The sequence below is a fragment of the Globicephala melas genome, chromosome 16, assembly GCF_963455315.2.
Source record: "Globicephala melas chromosome 16, mGloMel1.2, whole genome shotgun sequence".
Lineage (NCBI taxonomy): Eukaryota > Metazoa > Chordata > Mammalia > Artiodactyla > Delphinidae > Globicephala > Globicephala melas.
The window spans coordinates 5,288,762-5,306,679 of NC_083329.1; the positions used below are offsets into that span (position 1 = coordinate 5,288,762).

General features: G+C 50.9%; 1 protein-coding gene across 3 annotated transcripts in view; it reads right to left on the reverse strand.

Moving 5' to 3' along the window:
• Window positions 1-17,279, reverse strand: part of DOCK1 (dedicator of cytokinesis 1) — a 523,633-nt gene extending 506,354 nt beyond the window's left edge. For all 3 annotated transcript variants that reach the window (XM_060286253.1, XM_030832075.2, XM_030832074.2), the window contains exon 1: window positions 17,131-17,279. In XM_060286253.1, coding sequence (XP_060142236.1) covers window positions 17,131-17,176 — 46 coding nt within the window. In that variant the 5' untranslated portion in view covers window positions 17,177-17,279. The remainder of the gene's footprint in view (window positions 1-17,130) is intronic.
• Window positions 17,280-17,918: the final 639 nt, after the last annotated feature.

The following is a 17,918-nucleotide window of genomic DNA, read 5'->3' on the forward strand; positions in this document are numbered from 1 at the left end:
ACCAGTCTAGACTCAACAGATCAAACCCTCTGGCTCAGGGCAATCGTGGCTCTGCGGCAACTGTGCAAAATAATGCTTATAAACGGAAGAAAGGAAGCCCGTTTCTCCTGAGTTTCTAGTAAACTGGGGGTTGGAGACTTAATAATGCCAGACAAATTTACAAGTCAGGCAGCAGGTTCTGCGGAGGCCCCTGGGGGCAGAGCCCGGCCATCCGCCCAGGACACAGCTCTGGCAATGGATCACGGCTGAAAGCCAGGGAAAGGGGTCCAATGCTCCCCCTCCCTTCCTTAGCCTCCTTCCTTCCACCTGGGGCTTGGAGACCATCACCTCACTCTGTTTTAAATTCTGAATCCAGGCAATGTCCTCACTCTGTTCATGTTTTATTCTTTCAGCCTCTCCAAGAAGCCACTCAGCCCAACTCCAAAGCTCGGACATGTAGTTCCCTCTGCTGAGACCACGTGTCCCGTCTCTTCCCCTGGGTACCTGCTGGAGGCCCTGGGTCTCTAGAAATGATACTTGCTCCTGCCAGCGTTCCCAGGCTGTCCGGCCCCTGGGTAGGGGTCCCCCACCTGCAGAGTAGGCGCCCTCACCCTTAGAGAGCGCTCACTCCGAGCATTGTAACCACCCGGTCCCATGTCCGCCTTTCCCACTAGTTGGTGGGCAACCCGAGGGTGGGCAACCCGAGGGCACACACTACGTTTGCCTTGTACTTCAATGAGTCCCCAGCACCTAGAAGGGTGTCTTCCATGGAAGCTCTGACTCAGTGTCTACTTATAATGATGAAGCAATGAATGAAGGAATTCAGATGGTCTCTCTGGAGGGAAAGAAAGAGATCACCTCTCAGATGCCAACTAAAGAGCCAGCTGCCAACCAGAAGAAACTTCCATGCACATTTCAGTGCCTTCACCCTTGGGAGGGATGGTAGTTTATTAAGCATTTTCTATCGGCCTCAAGTTCTGCCCAAGAAACTCCACATCACATCCAAATTGAAAGAAAAAAGCAAATGAAAGAGAGAGCAAAAACCTACAAACAGTATCACATATTTGCACATCAGTCACCACCTTAGTCTCCTGACAATCTTCTAAAAAGATGATGCAAAATATACCGGGACACAAGGTCTCTGACCATCAGCTTCCTCACTGAATGGAGACCAGAAACTCCCTTTCACCTGTTTCTCAAATGCATCTCTGCCCTAATCCTCTGTATTAGGGCCACCATAACAAAGTACTGCAAACCTCGTGGCTTATGACAATAGAAATTTATTCTTTCACTGTTTTGGAGTGCAAGAGTCCAAAATCAAGGAATGGGGAGGGCCGTGCTCCCCTCCGAAGCCTTGATGGGAGGGTGCTCCCTTGCAGCCTCTAGCTCCTGGTAGCCCCAGGCGTTCCGTGGTGTCCCTTGGCTACTGGCAGCTTAACTCCAATTTCTGCCTCTGTCCTCACGTCGTCTCTCCCGGGTCTCCCTCTTCTTCTAAGGACCAGTCATCTTGAATAAAAGGCCAACTCTAATCCAGGATGACCTCATCTTACCTAATAAGATAATTGTTTCTCCAACGACCCTATTTCCAAATAAAATCACGGTCTGAGGCAACAGGGGTTGGTGTGGGAGGACACAATTTAACCCACAACATCCTCCACCTTCCATCCTAGAATGTGGATTAAAGGATCCAAGCACGATATTGCAAGTATCAGGAACTGTGTTTTCCTCAAGTTAATATGTAAATATATGCAAATACTTCTGTGAAAATGTTGGTTTTCAAAGTTTAATTTTTTTTCTTTTGTCTACTTTTCCTGGATATCTAAATTCAGACTGAAGCTTGCAAATAGTTTAGAACCGAGAACAAACATCAAGTAATATACGTGGAAATCCGATGCTTCTACTTAATAGCTCTGTAATCTTTAATCTTTTCCTTTTTCTTTTTTTTAAACAGAAGACTAAAGTACACTAAACAGAGGTGGCTTTGTCACCAGGGGTCCATTTTCAGGCTTATGTGGTGCTGAGGATGGTGTTCCCAAGTACTAAGTGATTAGCGGGTGCTAAGCATTTGACACTTAGCCTGTCACTCCTCTCCACAATCATCGGAAGTGGGTACTATTATTATCCCCACTTTATAGATGTGCAAACTGAGGCTCAGAGAGGTTAAGTAACCGGCCCAAACTCAAACAGGAATCCGGGGGTCTGAATACATGCCAAGTGCCTCCCCCATGGGCTCGATTTCGGGGATGGAAGAATCTCATTGTTACCTAGTTCAACCGCCACACACACACACACACACACACACACACACACACACACACACACACACACACACACACACACACACACACACACACACACACACACACACACACACACACACACACACACACACACACACACACACACACACACCTGCCAAGAGAGAGCCCCTCTGGGAGGTTTTCCATTTTCCTAGTCCTGCGTCGTAGGAGTCTAACAGCTACAGGCACAGGGCCTCCCTGACGGCTCCCCCAGAGGGCGCCCAGCCTGGTCAGACACAGAGCAGTCACATCAGCACTGGCCAGGCCCCCAATCCTCGGAAGGCCTTCACGCTCCCAGGGCTGCCACTGGTCACCAATGACTTTTTAACCTTTGACTTAAAATTGCCACAGAGGTGGAGGGGTGCAGGAGGGGGACTGGAGGAAGGCGGTCCAAAGGTACAGACTTCCAGCTATAAGATAAATAAGTACCAGGGATGGAATGTACAACGTGGGGAATATAATTCGCACTGTGTATGTGATACCTGAAAGTGGCTGAGAGTAACTCCTAAGAGTTCTCATCACCAGGAAATTTTATTTTTTATTTTCTTTAATGTTGTATCTATACGACATGTCGGGTGTTCACTAAACTTACTGTGATAATCATTTCATGATGTCTGTAAGTCAGATCATTACGCTGTACACCTGACACTTATACAGCGCTGCATGTCAGCTATATCTTAATAAAGCTTGAAAAATAACTAAATGAATAAACAGATAGACTGATTAATTAAATAACTAATTAAACTGCCACAGTATTGATTCCAGTCACGGAGCTCCCCGCTGATGTCACGGGACAGCTCCTCTGATAAGGCCGGTACTCCAGAGCAAGGTCAGCCATCCCTTCCAGCTCCTGGGCTCTCCACGACTTCTGTGATAAAGATGGTGCTCGTTTCAATCACCAGAAGTGGCAGTTTAAGAAAATCTCATTCCATTGTTAAGACTGATCTGTACTAAGGGGTAGTGTGTGGGAGGCGGGGGGGGGGGGGGGGGGGATAAATTAGGAATTTGGAATTAACAGATACACGATACTACATATAAAATAAATGATAAGGACCTACTGTATAGCACAGGGAACTATACTCAATATCTTGTAATAACCTATAATGGAAAAGAATCTGAAAAAGAATAAATATATTCTTTTATATATTCTTTGTTTTTTAAGAATCAATTTTATTGGGCTTCCCTGGTGGCGCAGTGGTTAAGAATCCGCCCGCCAATGCAGGAGACACGGGTTCGAGCCCTGGTCTGGGAAGATCCCACATGCCGCGGTGCAACTAAGCCCGTGCGCCACAACTACTGAGCCTGTGCTCTAGAGCCCGCGAGCCACAACTACTGAAGCCTGCGCAGCTAGAGCCCGTGCTCTGCAACAAGAGAAGTCACCGCAATGAGAAGCCTGTGCACCACAATGAAGAGTAGCCCCTGCTCACCGCATCCAGAGAAAAGCCCGTGTGCAGCAACGAAGACACAACACAGCCAAAAATAAAATAAATTTTAAAAAAAAGAAAAGCCAAGTGATTCAAAAAAAAAAAGAATCAATTTTATTTACTTATTTATTTTTCGTTGCCTTGGGTCTTCACTGCTGCATGTGGGTTTTCTCTAGTTGCAGCAAGCAGGGGCTACTCTTCGTTGCGGCGCACAGGCTTCTCATCACGGTGGCTTCCCTTGTTGCGGAGCACGGGCTCCAGGAATGCAGGCTCAGTAGTTGTGACTCGCGGGCTCTAGAGCGCAGGCTCAGTAGTTGTGGCGCACAGGCTTAGTTGTTCCATGGCATGTGGGATCTTCCCGGACCAGGGCTCGAACCCGTGTCCCCTGCACTGGCAGGAGGATTCTTAACCACTGCGCCACCAGGGAAGTCCCATGTATATTCTATATATATATTTATATATATTATATATATATACTTTATATATTATATATATATAAACTAAATCACTGTGCTGTACACCTGAAACTAACACAACATTTTAAATCAACTATACTTCAATTAAAAAAAAAGTCATCTCTACTTGAACTTTTGGGTATTCCCTCCACTTGTCATCTCAGAAAAGGAAGAAATTGGAAGCATCCCTGCTCTAGAAGGGTCCCTGAAAGGTTTTCTAATAACATCACTTCGTTTGGTCTCTCCTGCCCTTCGAGGTTTTCGGTTGTCCATATGGGTGCAGCTATGACACACATACTCTGCCACGTGTTTATGTTCAGAAATGTACCCATGAATCCCCTGAGTGGTAAGAAAAGGTAAGAAGAAGAGTAAAGTGGAGAAGCTGGACCAGGTAATGCCAGGATTTCAGCCAGGTTTGTGTGTGTGTGTGTGTGTGTGTGTGTGTGTGTGTGTGTGGTTGTGTGCGCGCACACATAATTAAAAGTATTTTAGAGCATAAGCTGAGGGCAGATGGCCCACTGCCCAGCAAGGTGGGCTGTATGAAACAAGAAGTGTTCATAAAAAAATGAAAACAAGATTCAACAGCACCATTCCATTTCTTCCAGCTGTGATGCAATGCCAGCCACGAGAGGAATCATTATTAAGTCAGTGACAAAGGCGGGAAGCCCAATGAAAATTTTATAAGCTGGTCCAAAACTTGTTGTAGGCTGACACATTTAAAGCACGTTTGCAAAGCCGCTGCACGTATTTGCAGGTAAGCGGCAGACTTTGTTAGGTGAATAAAAATATCGACTTCAAAAATGTAAGTAACTACTGCTATACTATTTATGCCATGATTATTAAAACTCTGTCCTTAAGAAACACTTTTATCCACTACTTTATTCCCAGGCACTTAGATTCTTCACTCTGAAGGCTCATTCCACGTTAATCCCACCTTGAAGTGCCTGCCTATAAATCACAGCGGTCGAAGGGGGAAACTGTACAAATGTTTTCGAGCCCTTGACCACACGTGGTCCCCACTGGTAACTACTGGTCAGGTGAAAACTGTAAAATGGAGGTTTTATTTTCTGTTCAACTGGAGGCAACACACGGTTGAAGAGGCAGGAATCCTACAGAATTGGATTTCTGTTGCATCACTGGTTTTAACCTTTCCCTCAAGGTTCCCTGCCCCTCCCCTACTCCCAGCACTTCCGAGGCCTCTTGTGTTCATTAAAGCTCTAAGGGGGCCTGCCACAGAGGGTCCCAGCCGAGCTCTACCCTCACAGCCCTGGTCCTTCAATTAGAAAACCAAGACAATGTTGCCCTTTTGGCTTTAAGAGTCTAGCAATTACTATATATAACACAGATATAATCAGGACTTCCCTGGCGGTCCAGTGGTTAAGACTCCACGCTCCCACTGCAGGGGGCGCAGGTTCGATCCTGGGTTGGGGAACTAAGATCCCGCGTGCGGGGCAGGGAGGCCAAAATAAATTAATCAATGAATTAACTAATTAAATAAAAATAAAATAGAGAACCAACAAGGACCTAATGCATGGCACAGGGAACTACACTCAATATTTTGTAATAACCTAGATACACACACTCACAGCTTTCAAATTAGCTCCTGATACTTTGCCGAGATGAACTCTAGCTGTCCCTTCACCTTCACTCAACAAGATGTGCGAGGGACCACACAGGTGCAGGGAACAGAGGAAGGAACACAACTCAGCCCTTGTCCCCAGGGGCCCTCTGTCCAGCAGGGGACATGAAGGAGGAATCCACCAACGGCGCCCACAGACAGAAGCATGTTGTGGAACTGCGGAGAGCAGCCTGCAGAAGGGCCCCTCGTGCAGCCCAAGTGAATCAAGGAAGACTGGCCAGTTGACTTCCTACACCGTTGGTGGGGATGTAAATGGAAAAGAGTATGGAGGTTCCTCAAAAAACTGAAAAGAGAGTTGCCATATAATCCAGGAATCCCACTTCCGGGCACGTATCCGAAGAAAATTCTAACTTTAAAAGATCCATGCACCCCAATGTTCACAGCAGCATGATTTACAATAGCCAAGACATGGAAACAACCTAAGTGTCCACTGACAGACGAATGAATAAAGAAGATGTGGTCTGTATATACGATGGAATACTACTCAGCCGTAAAAAGGAATGAAATAGTGCCATTTGCAGCAACACAGATGGAGATTATCATATTAAGGGAAGTCAGTCAGATAGAGAAAGACAGTATCATATGATATCACCTACATGTGGACTCCAAAATATGACGCAAATGAACTTATTGACAAAACAGAAACAGACTCACGGGCACAGAGAACAGGCTTGTGGTTGCCAAGGGGGAGGGGAGGTGGGGAAGGGATGGACTGGCTGTTCGGGATTATCATATATAGAATGGATAAACAACAAGGTCCTACTGTATAGCAGTATACGGTATACTGAACTATATTCAATATCCTAGGATAAACTATAATGGAAAAGAATATGAAGAAGAATGTATATAGGTATAACTGAATCACTTTGATGTACAGCAGAAGTTAACACAACGCTGTAAATCAACTACACTGTGGGACTTGCCTGGCGGTCCACTGCAGGGGGCACGGGTTCGATCCCTGGTCAGGGAACTAAAATCCCACACGCCTCGTGGTGTGGCCAAACCAAAACAAAACAAAACAACTACACTTCAATAAAATAAATAAAAAAAAAAAAAAGAAAGGTTTACAAGTTGAGCTGAGCCTGGAAAAGCTTGACAGATGGAAGATAAACGAAGGGCATTTCCAGGCAGGCAGAAGAGCATGCACAAAGGCACTGTGGCACCGCCAGAACACACAGGGGAGGATGTGCCAGAACTTCAGTATGGAAACACCACCAGACGTCGGTGAGGTCAACCAAAGGAAGCTCTCTTCCCTGTTATACGTGGGAGTCCCCAGTAGGGGTTCCCGTCCCAACCTCTCCCTCGCCCTGGCCTCTCCAGGCTGCCTCAAAGCAATACCCCCCAAGAACCATCTGAAGAAACTTGGCAGCCTGGTCACAGCGCCTGGAGGACCAAAACGCATTCTTGCCTTTGAAAAATGGGCAGTAGAACACACATGATGTTAGAAGGACTTGAAAATTAATCTTGTGAAGTTAATAGAAGCACATCAATTTGGAAGAAAAATAACCACATTTCTCTCCTGCTAAATCATTATTTGCCCCTGGTTAAGCCAATTATGTTCAAGAAAATAAGTTATTATTTGGGGGGGGGCGGGAAATGGAGTCTTGATAAGTGCCTTTATTCCAGCAAATAAAACTCCAAGAGCGAATGCCGGACCTCCCGTATTTATGAAGGTCTGTGGGCAGCCTGAATGATATTTCTTAGACAGAATGTTGGGGATGGACCATAATTCCCCTGGTAATCTGTGCATTTTTCCCAGGACATGACCTCAAAACTGCTGTTTGTCTCTCAGAAAGAAGAAACATAGCTGTCTCCCGAACATCCTTAGACAGCCCAGGTGCCCCGCTAACCCCTCCACCAACCCCCTTAGGCTTCCTCCTCCAAGCCCCCTTGCCCAAAGCACACCCCTCAGGAAACAAGTCCTGCAGGTTTCTAACTTTTCCTCCCAAATATGCGGCAAAGACTTTGCTTCTAACAACACAGCCACAATACTACAGCAAACAACTACAGAGTGCTGACTAGGAGGTGGGGGTGACGCCCAGCACTTTACTGACACCAGTGGGAGCCACCTGGCCCCCAGGGGGACAGGTGGCAATGTCTGGACCTATTTTGGGTTGTCACCGCTGAAGGGAGGGGATTGCTAGTGGGATCTAGTGGATGGAGGGCAGGGACGCTGCCAAGCACCCCGCAGTACACAGGGCTGCCCCCCAAGACCAAAATACATCCAACCCAGAACGCCGCTAGTACACAGGTCGAGAAAACCTGCTTTACATGAATTCGCCCATTTAGCCCTTGAGCAACTCTGTGAGGCAGAAACTACTGTCATCCATGGTCGACAAGTGAGTAAACTGGGGCAGACGGGCTTCAGAGCCCCAGGGGCATCCCGACCCAGCACTATGGTCCTAGACCGGGCAGCCTCCACTCAAAGGACCTTCTTTGCAGGGATGTCGCTGAATATTGGAGGGACGAGGCACTGAGCCTTAGACAGGTTCCCTCCCCCATATTCAGGCCAGCTGCTCCGGACCCCTTGCTGGGCACCACCGCTCTATCAGCCAAATCTGAACGGGACTCTGGCTGGTGAAATTAAGAAGGGAAACCAGAGTGCTGTGAGATCTGGGGGAGGCTGGCCTCTGGTCTCCTCAATTCTGACTCCCTGACCCCGGGGCCCGCTTGCCCCCTCCCCACGCTCTCTCCACCACTCCCCTCCCTTGTCCCTCAAGACTCCCAGGCCCTGGGGACTGAGGACCATTCTCCCTGGGGCCTCAGCCCTCACACAACCCTGTCCCGCAGCCCGAGGTTGGCAACACGGGGACGGTCAATTCCGGAAGGGCTCGGCAGCCCAGCAATGCCGGGGGGGGGGGGGGGGGGAGAATGAGCCGGATGTGGCACAGATCCTATGGAGCTGAGGCAGGAAATTGCAGACCGTGACCTGGGACCAGCCAGTCAGCCGGTGGGACAGGAGTGCAGTAGGAAAGGAGGCCAAGAAGGCCGGGAGGGGCGTTTTCAAGGATGCCCTTGCCAAGGAGGCGGCAGCACCACGGTCTCCGGAGTCTGATCAGAGACCTCGAGCGCTGGGATGGAGGACACACTCTCAGAAGACAAACTGAACGTGAAAAAGGAACCGAACAGATCCACATGCCTGCAAACCCCAAAGTTCCGAATGCCGCAGAGTTCTGAGTAATTCACTGAATGGCAAAAATCCAGCGGAGATGAGACATGGGGTGTCTCTGGATCCTCGAGGTCTAGGAACAAAGCTGTCAAGTAAACAGGAAGGTGGGGGGGCGAGGGAGGGAGGGAGGAAGGGGTTGTCTGAAGGCACCATTTTCTTCTATGGCTAATTCCCTGTGGTTGAGGACCACTGTGCTCATCCCTGAAGCTGGGACACAATTACGCCATCACTCCATCGCTCCTCCTCTCTACCTACACGCAGGTTCAACTGCCCAGGTGAGCAGCTCACTCAGAATGCTCATCTGCCCACGATGCCAGTCCATCACCAGACAACTTGTCTGTAACAAATAAAATACAAATTAGCAAACTTTAGGAAAAGGAAAGCTCACGAGGCCACAATGCCCTCTTCCAATTAAAAGTCAAGAAAACCATCACCAGAAATTGCGTATTTTCTCTATAGGAAGTTAACACCCACACAGTAAGCGAATCCGAGCGGTACTTTTTCTGGCGGCAAGCTCTCCCGCACACGTGATCCCTGTAGCTCCTCGCGGGCAGCTGAGAGGTGAGCACAGGCTCTGGGACTCTCCCAGGGCCCCGTGCAGGTCCTGAGGTTGGGGAGGTCAGTAAGGTGGCACTAAGTGCTGCACCCAGGCCTGGACTCCAGGCCTTCTGACTCCTGGTCCAGCGCTCATTAAAATCCCACACCATCAAATCCCCGCACATCACTTGAAGTTACTGCAGTTCTGACTGATTTACCCTTACAGCCTTTTTCAGTGCCTGCTTGGTCATAAAGACAAGCGCTATTTCAGAAAATGAAGGTTCGTTCATTGCAGCGCTAGCCACAATAGCCAAGACATGGAAGCAACCTAAAGGTCTGTCGACAGATGAATGGATAAAGAAGGGGTGGTACATATATGCAATGGAATACTACTCAGCCATAAAAAAGAATGAAATAATGCCATTTGCAGCAACATGGATGGACCTAGAGATTATCATACTAAGTGAAATAAGTCAGACAGAAAAAGACACATATGTTATCACTTATATATGGAATCCAAAAAATGATACAAATGAACTTCTTTACAAAACAGAAACAGACTCACAGACATAGGAAACAAACTTATGTTTGCCAAAGGGGAAAAGGGGGCAGGGGGTGGATAAACTAGGAGCTTGGGATTAGCAGATTCAAACTATTATATATATATAACAGGTAAGTAGCAAGTACCTACTGTAGAGCACAGGGAACTATATTCAACACCTTGTAATAAACTATAATGGAAAAGAATCTGAAAAAGAATATATCTTTATTTCTATAAATATATTATATATATTAACTGAATCACTTTGCTGTACACCTGAAACTAACACAACATTGTAAATCAACTGTACTTCAATTATTAAAAAGAAAAAGGAAATGAAGACTCCATTCTAACAAAGGCTAACGCTTAGAAGCAGACACAGTTCTCACTAGCAGGCTTTAGTAACCATCTTCTGAGGTCAAAAGAATTCAACAGACCCAGGAACGGGGTCTGGGGTGCTGCACACATTTTAGGGTGGTGAGAATAGGAACTGCCCACAAATATGAAGGTGACCGATTTAGAGAGCTCTCCTTATGCTCAACGGTCCACTCCCCTGACCCCAGCAGCCGTCCGGATTAAGTACACAGCAAAGAACACCCTGAAATCTACGGGACATAAGTAGTGGAATACACCTCAAAGAAAAAGGCGGCATCTGTCCCCATTCACATCTCTTCACATCTCTGTAGGGGTCTGGCCATCTGTTCCGCCAAAGGATTCTCAGGGACTAAAAGGTATGAGATCTTACAACCCCCTTGCTCAATGCCCATGTTGCTAACCGCTCCATCACAGCTCTTGCTGATCAACGGAAAACACTCGGAGGAGCTCCACATCAGCCTCCTGCAGGGCACACAGCAAGACTACATTTCTGGGTCCCACACGCTGGCCAGGGACGGAGCTCTAAACAAAAGAATGCGACCAGAAGGATGGTACCACCTCCAGCCCTGGCAGGGAAGAAATCTCCTGTGAACCAGCCTTCATCTCTTTCTTCCCCCACCCCCAAATTAAAAGGCAAGGAGCCCAAGATCCTGCCAGGGGGCAGAGCCACAGGATAGAAGACACCCTGGTCCCTGAATGACCTGATGGAACAGAGCTCCCGGCCCGCTCCCCACCAGCCACGTGGTCTGCGACGTGAAGGAAAAAGGAACGTTCGTTGTATGAAGCCAGCGAAACGGTGGGCTGTTTGTTTACAGCAGCTAGGCAACCCTAATTCAGGACGGAAATCACAACAGTTACATTTATACCTGAAAGTATACCTAGTAGCCACGTAAGTTAAACAAAATCAGCAAGATGGCATAGAAATTGTGCATCACACTCTTGAGGAAAGGCAGCAGCAACTGTAAACAGCAAACAGGCCAGGATAAAGGCTGAATAGTTTTTGATGAGGGCCTCCCTGGTGGCGCAGTGGCTGGGAGTTCGCCTGCCGATGCAGGGGACAAGAGCAAATGTCGACTAGGATGCGGAGAAACTGGATCTCTCTCTCTCTCTCTCTCTCTCTCTCTCTCTCTCTCTCTCTCACACACACACACACACACACACACACACACACACACACACACACACACACACACACACACACACACACACACACACACACGGCTGGTGGGAACATAAAATGGCACAGCCGCTCGGGAAAAGTTTGGGAGTTTCTTAAAAAGCCAAACTACCTTTCCATTCAACAACCGCATTCCTAGGCAGTTATCCCGGAAGATGAAGACTTCCATTCACACAAAGACCTGTGCGTCAATGTTCACAGCAGCTTTACTAGTAACAGCCAAAACCCAGACATCCTTCAAACCATGGATACGCACAGCAACCTGATGACTCTCCCGAGAATTATGTTCAGCAAGAAAAGGCAATCCAACAAGGTTACATACCGCAAGATCCCATTCATGGAACGTTCTTGAAATTACAAAATGACAGAAACAGAGAACAGATTCATGGTTGCCAGGGAGGATGCGGAAGGGCAGAGGGAGGTGGGTTTGGCAACAAAAGGGCAGGAGGGGTCCTTGGGATGATGGAAATGCTCTGGATCTTCTTCAATGTCAATATCCGGGTTCTGATACCGTGTGTTGCAGTTTTGCAAGATATAACCTTGGGGAAAAATTGTAGTGGGTACACAGGGTCTCTCTGTACTATTTCTTACAACTGTTGGGTCTGTAATTATCTGAAAACCCAAAGTGAATGAAGAAAAAAAGGGAGAGTAAGGAGGGAACGAAGGAAAGAACAAGGGGGAAAGGGAAGAAGGAAGAAGGGAAGAAAGAGAAAAAGAGAGGAGAGACAGAGAGATGGCAGGTGCCCTCGGGCACTGTGGCTCCTCAGCTGTACCCAGCACAGGACTCACAACTGCCTGTTTCTTTCTCCGTGTCTGCACCACCTGCATCCTCAGAGGTCACAAGAGAACAAGAGAAAGAACTATTCACACCCGCTAAGACAATCCTGATAAGACGTCTGATATTCTGGGCCAACACTGGCACTACAATAAATTTAAAATTTTTATAGTGTTTCCAAAGTAAAATCAGGTTTGTAGAAATATAATATGCCTTAATTTCATTTTTCTGCAACTCCAGTGAATGAAAATGTCTGCATTTCTATTTACTTGCAAGCAAATCAAATTTTTCTTCCCCCAAAGTAGCAGCTTGCTTGCTACTCTAAGCAACAAAGAGCATCTCTCAGCAACTCTCACGCTCCCAAATTTACTGGATATTACACCATTCCTAGCAATTATCATCGCGCAGGGCTAATCTGAATACACACGTCACAATCCCTAACACCAAGCAAAATGTCACATCCCCCTAATATGGGGGCAAAACACACCATTAAGACAACAAGTTTGGAAGAGAAGCATCCCTCCAGCCACCATGACTGTCAAATCCAAACAGGAAATCACTTGTCACTACATTTCTAAACTGCACTTTATTAAATAAAAAATTACTAAAAGCACCGCTCCATGGCGTACCTGGCTTATCGCAAACGCTGATCTCAGGGCTTTGCGCTCTGAGGACATTATCTCAGTGAATCCCCACCGGTCTTTGCAGTAGGCAGGCTTGGGTCCACTTTCCAGATGAGGAAACTGAGGCTAAGAAAGCAGGAATAACTTGCTCAAGGACCACATAACAATTAAGAGCCAGAAGTTAAAGATGTCTCGGTGCCAGTGCCCACATCCCCTTTTTGAGGTTTGCCTGGAGTGGAGAGTGAAGGGCACGCTGAAGTCACTGGTGTTCGTTCAATCTGCCTCTAGCAAAGCTAAAGGGTGGAAAGAGAACCGTAGTCTTGCCCAGCTGCTCTCCACACCACCTCCATTCCTGTTCTATTGCTGCCATAACAAATCATCACACCCTTGGCAGTGGAAAACCACCTGCATTCATTATCTTACTGTGCTCCATGTCAGACACCCAGTGGCTATGGGTCTCAAAGTAAAGGTGCTGGCCGGCTGCGCTCCACGGGATAATCTAGGATGAATGTTTCCAGGCTTATTCAGGGGTGCTGGCAGAATCCAGCTATAATTGCAGGATTGAGGTCCCCATTTCCCTGCTGGCTGTCAGCTGGGGCCAACCTCAGCTCCCTGAGGCCTCTGCCTGGTAGCAAGTGGACCTCGACATCTTCCAGCCAGCATCCGGGCATGGAACCCTCCCAGGCTCGGAATCGCTCTGACTCCACTTCTGCCGAATCTCTCTTGTGCGAGCAAACAGAGAAAGTCCGCTGCTTTGGGGGCCCACGTGGCTAACCCGGGACCAGCTCTGCACCTCAGGGTTCACAGCCATGATCTCATCTGTCAAGTCCCTTCTGCCGTGTCACACACCACATTCACGCATCCTGGACACTTGGGGGGCCGTTATTCTGCCTTCCATGCCGTCACTGAGACGTGAGCACGCCAGCCTCGGATGTGACGGCTGCATCTTTTCACCTCATCTGAAGAACAGGAGCCCCATGAACACAGTTTTACTGGTGTTGGGACGTTTTGACTCTGCCTAGTTGGGGGATGATGGGAAAGTTCATCTGGTCCAACCCCTCAGTGTGACAGCTAGGTCAAAGTTCACGTCCATGTTAATAAGCCAGGTCTGTAAAAACTGACCCACCAAACTCAAGCCCAAGGGGAGAAATTAACAGGCTGGTCCCCATGAATGTGGAGGGGGGGGGCCACCAGGGTTTCCTGCCCTTGCTGAGCAAGCAACAGATCAGCTGTTTACTCCTTTCCCGATTCCACAAAGTAAATAAATAACTGAAGTGTCTCATTTACAAACAACGCTTCTAACAGATTCTAAGTACTTGCAAACAATGAGCTGTGATTCATGTTTCCAAATGAGATGGAGTTTTACCATTTTCTCTCCCCTCGTGATTCATTCAGGGGCCAAGTCACTGGCCGGGTGGAAGCCTGGCCGCCCACAGACCCACCAGGGCCCATCTACGGAAACACAGTCCTGTTGTGAGGCTCCCCCCAAAAAACGCTGTGGTTGGTAAAGGGGATTTCCAGTAATTTTCCCTTCGGCAGAAAGAGGAATTAAACTCGTGGAAATGAATCTCTACATCCAACACTTACATCTTCCTAGCCAGCCCACTCCCTGAGAACCAGCGGGATCCTCCCCAGGCAAACTCCCAGACACGAGGGCAGCCTGACTCAAGTGTCCTCGGCCTCCCCTGCCCCAAATCGGGAACTCTAGGAGCTCTATGCCTGCGCGCCCTCCCCGACAGGGGGTCCAGTTATTTAAAGTTCCTCCTGCCGCTGAAAGAGTTGTGCAGTCTCGTCCTCTCCACCTGGTGAAACAAGGCAGGATGACCCCCTCCCATCTCCCCTGCCTGACCGCCACTCACATCCTTCCCAGAACTGGTTCCAAAACCTCCAGGATACTCTTCTTCTCTGGAAACTTTTCAACTTGGAGTTTTCCTAAAACCAAAGTATTAGCCAAAGGTGTGATGTTAGAAGGCACTGCCGTGAGTGCTAGCAAAGCTTCTGGAAGGCATGTGACTTACCGTGGGAAGGACACAACCACGTTCGTCCCCACAGCTGCCTCCCCAGTGGGGAGACCCTGCTTGTGGGTCTCTACTTGTGAATGTTCCCTTTGCTCATGAGACACAAGTCACTTCACAGGTATGGACACCTCCAGGGTTCTCACTGACACCATCCAGGTCACCCTGGGAGCCAAGGGTATCAAAGCGACCTTAAAGAGAGGTCCCTCACCCATCTCCTGGTGAGCACAGAGGGGTGACCATGAACTCTAGAGCCACCACCAGGGTTCACTTTCAGGATGGAGCACTTACTAGTGGCGCTAGTCTGTCCTTTGCCTCTGAGAAGTGGGAGGGACAGCAGTCCCCACCACACAGGACTGAGAGGGCAAGTCCTGAGCAGGAGTCTGGGCTCTGCTGCCCCCGCCTGGCCCCCTCCTCTCCCCAGGGCTCCAGCTTCTCTTCCATCTCTAAGCACTGCGTTCCCTGAGGGCCTGCCCTCAGCCCTCCCCTCACACACAGCATCCCAGCAGGCTCACTGCAGCCCAGACCCCCCCCAATGCTACCCCACACCCGAAGTTGATCCAGCAGGAATCTCCACACCCAAACCTCCCTCATCCAATGTGGATCGATGAGGACCTTTCTATCGGGGCTGAAACCACCTGAATGGGCACAGGACGCTGCTTACAAACTCAGCTGCACTCGGAAGCCCAGCTCTGCTGCTGGCCTTTGTAGATGTGCCTGAGCCCCGGAGGCTGCATCTCTAAAACAGGGGAGGGAAGGGGATTCAGCCACGGTGGTTTTGAAGTAGCGCCACCTGTGCAACAAGCCCCTGCGGGCCCAGAGGGGACCTAGAACCGTCCCAATGTCCAGGCCAGCTCCACTCTATGTCCCTGGCATCTAGCAGAAGCATCACAGAAAGAAAAGAGAGAGCCCTGGGACCAGAACCGCCCAGGCTTCCCCAAAGTGGGAGGGCCGAACCACACCAGCAGCGGGAGTGGGCTGCTCCCCGCAAAGGCTCAGGGTCGGGAGGGGAGGGCGGGGAGGGCGGGACGGGCCGCAGGGTCTGGAACCCCAGGAGGGCACCACCTGGCTTCGGAGGGGAGGCCAAGGCTACAAAAGGCCTTCCAAGTCAGGCAGAGTGCAGCCTGGCTGAAGAGGTGGTCAAGGACGCCTCTGGATCGCAGAGCAGGAGGAAAGAGGGACTGAAGCCAACTGGGAAGCCGTGCGGAGGGGGAGACCAGCCGCGGGCCCAGACAGAGCCTCCGGTGCGCAAGTTAAGAGAAGGCAAGCACCCACAGGCCTCCGCAGTCCAGGCTACCAACCCCCGCCAGGAGGGCGGCAGGGCGCACGGGGCCTGGGGGGCTGCTTGCTTTGCCATTAAGGAGAGCCTCCGACTCTGGAATGTGTACTTGGTCCGAAACGTCAACTTGCAGCCGACCCTCCCTACTCCCCCCAGGAAGCGACAAAGAACAGCGGAGCCAAAACAGGTCCCGCCCTTCGCAACCCGCTCCCGGCCCCGGGGACCCCGGAGCGCTCGGCCGCTGGTCTCCAAGGGTCCCGCGCCGTCCAGGGCAGGACCACCGAGCGGCAGGCGGCGCGATCGCCCAGCCCCGGTCGCACACGCCACCTCCCACCGGGAGAGAGCACAGTTCTTCGCTCTGGCCGCTGCAACTTGAAACTGTCCGCCCGGAGCCGCAGACACTGAGCACAACTTCATCCGAAAAGCAAAAAGGCGCGGCCGAACAATGCCGCCGGGGCCTCCCGGCCCGGCCCGGCCCAGCTGGGGTCGAGGCGTCGGGGGCAGCCCCGGGGGCTGGAAGGCTCCGCCGCCTGGGTGCCCGCCCGAGAGCTGGATGTCGGAGGGGACACCCTCGGGAAGTGACACAAGCCTCCCCCCACCCCCGCGTGTCCCCGGCCCGGCTCGCGCGGGCTCCGGAGCGGGCGCGGGAACAGCGTGCGCCCGGGGTCCGAGTGCGCAGTGCCCGCAGACGGACCCTCAGGCGGGCAGGGCGGGGACGCGGGTTTCCGGCCTCCGCGGCCCCTCCGCGTCCCGCCCGCGCCGCCCGGGCCGCCGGCAACAGGCTCCCGGGCGCCCCCGCCCCGCCCCGCCGGCCCGGAGCGCGGCGCGCGGGAGGTGCTCACCCACGCCGTATTTCTCCTCCCGCTTGGTGGGCACCCAGCGCGTCATGCCGCCGCCCGCGTCCCGGCGCCCAGGCCGCCGCCGCCGCTCCGCCAGGAAACTCCGCGCCTAGGCCGCCATTTTCCATTCCTTTCGAGCCGCGACAGGATGGGGTGGAAAAAGTTTGCGGCGGAGGCGGTGTCATGTGGGGCGGGGCGGGCGGAGCGTCGCGGGCCGGATGGGAAAGGCCGGGAGCGCCGGCGGGAGGCGGGACGGCGGCGGGCCGGGGTCCGTGGCCCACGACCCCACCCCCCGAGGAGCAGCCCCGCAGGGGCGTCGTCTCCCCCTTGTCCACGGAGCCCTCCCGGGGGCTGGATCTCATACACCCCTCTCAGAGGGGTGCGCCCTGGCCGGCAGGTGGGCAGGGGGATTCTTGGCAATTTGTGAGGCTTGTGGCTTGCAACAGCCCCTGGTTAGACTGGCGCGCGGTGATGTGATGTCCCCAACTCAGTTTCCGCCTTGGGGGGAGAGGCCTGGAGCTGAGCAAACCCGCAGGTTCCCTGGGAGGAGCCTTTCCAGAGCACGTGGTTCATTCATTCATTTGACAACCATTAACTGAGCACCTACTCAGTGCCCGGGTGAGCTAGGAGCACCACACTAGCCAAGCCAGGGGTGGGGAGGTGATGAGCAGAATAACAAGAGGTGGGTCGGCTCCCAGTGCTTGAGCAGGGACACCCAAGGCTGGTGGGAGGAGATGGTGCAGTCCTGGGCAGGGAGTGCTTACAGGGGAGGTGACCTCTTGCTGGAGTGT